Raw genomic sequence first — 5,000 nt, 5'->3', positions numbered from 1 at the left:
ACACACACACACACCTGTAGTCCAGTAGTCTTTCTATGAGTCGGGTGGCTGATGTGATGAATGATACTCCCGTCTCTCTCCATGTCTCCTGCTCCATCTTCTCCAGCAGACTGACAGAAACAGACAAACTCTTAGTACAGTTTTCTATAATAAACAGTATTATAGTGTGTGTGCAGACTGACAGAAACATACAGACTCTTATTACAGTGTGTATACAGTGAGGTGTGGAGTGTGGTGTGTGTATACAGTGAGGTGTAGAGTGTGGTGTGTGTGTACAGTGAGGTGTGGAGTGTGGTGTGTGTGTGTACAGTGAGGTGCAGAGTGTGGTGTGTGTATACAGTGAGGTGTGGAGTGTGGTGTGTGTGTATACAGTGAGGTGTAGAGTGTGGTGTGTGTATACAGTGAGGTGTGGAGTGTGGTGTGTGTGTACAGTGAGGTGTGGAGTGTGGTGTGTGTATACAGTGAGGTGTGGAGTGTGGTGTGTGTATACAGTGAGTTGTGGAGTGTGGTGTGTGTGTACAGTGAGGTGTGGAGTGTGGTGTGTGTATACAGTGAGGTGTAGAGTGTGGTGTGTGTGTATACAGTGAGGTGTGGAGTGTGGTGTGTGTATACAGTGAGGTGCAGAGTGTGGAGTGTGTGTGTACAGTGAGGTGTGGAGTGTGGTGTGTGTATACAGTGAGGTGTAGAGTGTGGTGTGTGTGTACAGTGAGGCGTAGAGTGTGGTGTGTGTGTATACAGTGAGGTGTGGAGTGTGGTGTGTGTGTGTATACAGTGAGGTGTGGAGTGTGGTGTGTGTGTATACAGTGAGGTGTGGAGTGTGGTGTGTGTGTATACAGTGAGGTGTGGAGTGTGGTGTGTGTGTACAGTGAGGTGTAGAGTGTGGTGTGTGTGTATACAGTGAGGTGTGGAGTGTGGTGTGTGTATACAGTGCGGTGTAGAGTGTGGTGTGTGTATACAGTGAGGTGTGGAGTGTGGTGTGTGTGTACAGTGAGGTGTGGAGTGTGGTGTGTGTGTACAGTGAGGCGTAGAGTGTGGTGTGTGTGTATACAGTGAGGTGTGGAGTGTGGTGTGTGTGTGTATACAGTGAGGTGTGGAGTGTGGTGTGTGTGTATACAGTGAGGTGTGGAGTGTGGTGTGTGTGTATACAGTGAGGTGTGGAGTGTGGTGTGTGTGTACAGTGAGGTGCAGAGTGTGGTGTGTGTGTATACAGTGAGGTGTGGAGTGTGGTGTGTGTGTACAGTGAGGTGCAGAGTGTGGTGTGTGTGTACAGTGAGGTGCAGAGTGTGGTGTGTGTGTATACAGTGAGGTGTGGAGTGTGGTGTGTGTATACAGTGAGGTGTGGAGTGTGGTGTGTGTGTATACAGTGAGGTGTGGAGTGTGGTGTGTGTGTACAGTGAGGTGCAGAGTGTGGTGTGTGTGTACAGTGAGGTGCAGAGTGTGGTGTGTGTGTATACAGTGAGGTGTGGAGTGTGGTGTGTGTATACAGTGAGGTGTGGAGTGTGGTGTGTGTATACAGTGAGGTGTAGAGTGAGGTGTGTGTGTACAGTGAGGTGTGGAGTGTGGTGTGTGTATACAGTGAGGTGTTGAGTGTGGTGTGTGTGCATACAGTGAGGTGTGTGTATACAGTGAGGTGTGGAGTGTGGTGTGTGTGTATACAGTGAGGTGTAGAGTGTGGTGTGTGTGTACAGTGAGGTGTAGAGTGTGGTGTGTGTATACAGTGAGGTGCAGAGTGTGGTGTGTGTGTGTACAGTGAGGTGTAGAGTGTGGTGTGTGTGTACAGTGAGGTGTAGAGTGTGGTGTGTGTATACAGTGAGGTGCAGAGTGTGGTGTGTGTGTGTACAGTGAGGTGTAGAGTGTGGTGTGTGTATACAGTGAGGTGCAGAGTGTGGTGTGTGTGTGTACAGTGAGGTGTGGAGTGTGGTGTGTGTATACAGTGAGGTGTAGAGTGTGGTGTGTGTATACAGTGAGGTGTGGAGTGTGGTGTGTGTATACAGTGAGGTGTGGAGTGAGGTGTGTGTATACAGTGAGGTGTGGAGTGTGGTGTGTGTGTACAGTGAGGTGTGGAGTGTGGTGTGTGTGTATACAGTGAGGTGTAGAGTGTGGTGTGTGTATACAGTGAGGTGTGGAGTGTGGTGTTGAGTTATTGTACCTGGGGTAAGGTCCGAAGAGCTGCGTCCTGAAAAGCGAGAAGAGACCAAGAGGAGATAAAGAGACAGGCAAATAAGACCAGACTACACAAGAGAATGGGTATTCATACCTACCATGAGACCATGTATTAATGTAAAAAAAAAATGTGTGCGTATGTGTGTGTGCATGAGCTCCATTGGGTTTGTTTGTATACATAATGCTCGTTTTTGCCAAATATATATGACCATATGTATATATACATGGGTACACATGTGTGTGTGTGACAGAGAGAGAGAGAGAGAGACAGACAGACAGACAGAGAGAGAGAGAGAGAGAGAGAGTGAGTAAGAGAGAGAGAGTAAGAGAGAGAGAGAGAGAGAGAGAGAAAGAGAGAGAGAGGGAGAGAGAGAGAGAGAGAGGTGCTCACAGTAAACTGAAGAGTTCTCTGTGGTTTTCATCCCCTTTCCCATCTGACATCATGCTGTCCAGCTTATCCATTAGCTCCGCCTCCACCTGCACAACACACGCGCACACACACGCGCGCGCGCACACACATACGCACACACACACGCACGCACACACACATACACACACATACACACGCGCACACACACGCACACACACACGCACGCACACACACACACACACACACACGCACATGCACACACACACACACACACACGCACACACACACAGCAAGCACAGCCAAACCAAAGAGGAGATTAGGGAACCCTATATGATAAAAAACACAGTTTTCCCTTTCACTGATATCTGATTCCAGCATAGTGGCCTCTTCTTCAATAACTCCACACTGTCCTCTCCTCTGGTTGGCCTGCTGTGTGATGATACACTCTGCTGACCTGTTTAAAGTTTCCGTTTTTCCGTTGTTCCCAGTCCATCATGTCGTGGAAGATCGGGATCATGATGTTCCTGACCTCAGCCTGAGGAACGAGAATCACACCCAGAAATGGTCCCATCATTCCCGGAGTGAAATGAGGCTTGTTCTCTCCTGTGACAGACAGAGAGCACCTTCACATGATCTGGTTTTCTTTTCTTTACATAATAGAGAATTTACAATACAAAAACACGTCACATAATATGTGACATCAGTACAAGAAGTAAACTAGTAGCCGGGGTAAACTGAAGTGGGGACACAAAGAAAGTGAGAGAAAGAGAAAATGAGCGAGAGAGGGACAGACAAAGAGCAGATGAATCATTGTGTAACATGTAAGGGTGTAGTCTTACCAAGTTTCTGCCACATGCTATAGAGTTCATAGGCCATCCTCACTCTCATATCACCACACCTGCACAGTGAGAGAACATAGCCCTCACATTTCTGATCTCTCTGTGCGTGTGTGTGTGTGTGTGTTCACGCGCGCGCGTGTGTGTGTGTTCATACTTGTCCAGAATCCTGATCTTCTTCATCTGACTGAGAGACTCCAGCTGTAGGCTGGGCTGACTGATGAAGAGGACTGCTAGACTGAAGAAAGAGTTCCACACCTGAGAGAGAAAACACACACACACAAACACACACACACCATGCATACATGCCCATACACACACATGCATACACACGCGCACACACACACACAGACATACACACACACATGCACACGTACACGCGCGCGCACACACACACACACACACATAGACTCTTATTGGTTATTGCCAATCTGGGGTTTTCTACTTGTAAGGAACTAGTGATAGCTAACATAATTATAGCAAAATAAATAGAAAGATTTATCTACCTTAAAATCAAAATCTGCATCAGAGAAGTTCTTGTGGAGTGCTGGGGACAAGTACTGGGTGGTTGTCACGATGATTCTACAAGAGATGAAATGAATTTTCATATTGTGGAATCAATGCCGAAGATCCCAGGGAGAAACAGGAGATATCTGAAGATTTATAATGTCTTTATTCTTTACTCGTGGTGAAAACATTTCTCAATGATTTAAAGATGTACACACAGTTTGAGCACTTTTAAAGAGTTTGAAATACACTTTAAGAAATTTAAGATATTTTGTGGCCGTTTAAAGACTTACTGGCTGGTTAGGAGCCGCATCACACTCCAGTCCCGCGGGAAAACACTCAGCTTCATCAGATTACGGAAAACACAGAAAATCTTCAACAGAAACTCCTGCAATGGGGAGAGACAGTGAGCGCAGTGCGTCAGTCGCAACTTTTACATTACATTACGTTACATTACATTAATTTAGCTGACGCTTTTATCCAAAGTAACTTACAAGTGGGAAAACAATTCAAGATCCAGTATAGTGAGAGACTTATGAGTAAGTGCTAAGTATTACATCTGTTTAAAAGTGCAACCAATAAGTGTGAGCCTTCTTTCAAGGCAGAGGCAGGAGAGTAGGTAGAGAAGAACGCAGCAGGTGTGAGTAAGGCATGTTTAGGGTGTTAGAGGTGTTAGGAGAGGAGGTGCTCTCAGAAAAGGTGAGTCTTCAATTGGTTCTTGAAGATGGAGAGAAGATACACACACACGCACGCACACACGCTCGTGCACAAGCCAATGGTTAGTGTGTGTGTATGCATGTCAGTGCGTGTGTATGTGTGTAAGTGTGTGGGAGAATGTGTGAGTGTGTGTGTGTGTGTGTGTTTGTGTGTATTTGTGTGAGAGTGAATGAGTATGTAGGAGTGTGTGTGTGTGTGTGTGCGTATGTATTTGCGAGATTGTGAGTGAGTATGTGTGTGTGTGTGTGTGTGTTTGTGTGAGAGTGTATGAGTATGTAGGAGTGTGTGTGTGTGTGTGTGTGTTTATGTATTTGCGAGATTGTGAGTGAGTATGTGTGTGTGTGTGTGTTTGTGTGAGAGTGTATGAGTATGTGTGTGTGTGTGTGTGTGTGTAATTGTGTCGTTGG

The 5,000-nt window shown here is 46.4% G+C and overlaps 1 protein-coding gene across 1 annotated transcript in view; it reads right to left on the bottom strand.

Moving 5' to 3' along the window:
* LOC115820369 (dedicator of cytokinesis protein 3-like) overlaps nt 1-5,000 on the bottom strand; it is a 46,353-nt gene that overhangs the window by 10,474 nt on the left and 30,879 nt on the right. The window contains exons 28-35 of the mRNA XM_030783931.1: nt 4,170-4,264; nt 3,876-3,951; nt 3,527-3,627; nt 3,373-3,431; nt 2,988-3,136; nt 2,555-2,640; nt 2,150-2,176; nt 15-110 (exon numbers count right to left, since the gene is read on the bottom strand). Of these exons, the coding sequence (XP_030639791.1) occupies nt 15-110; nt 2,150-2,176; nt 2,555-2,640; nt 2,988-3,136; nt 3,373-3,431; nt 3,527-3,627; nt 3,876-3,951; nt 4,170-4,264 (689 nt within the window). The remainder of the gene's footprint in view (nt 1-14; nt 111-2,149; nt 2,177-2,554; nt 2,641-2,987; nt 3,137-3,372; nt 3,432-3,526; nt 3,628-3,875; nt 3,952-4,169; nt 4,265-5,000) is intronic.

This window comes from Chanos chanos, chromosome 9 (genome assembly GCF_902362185.1).
Source record: "Chanos chanos chromosome 9, fChaCha1.1, whole genome shotgun sequence".
Classification (NCBI taxonomy): Eukaryota; Metazoa; Chordata; class Actinopteri; order Gonorynchiformes; family Chanidae; genus Chanos; species Chanos chanos.
This window is presented reverse-complemented; position numbering and strand designations above follow the sequence as displayed.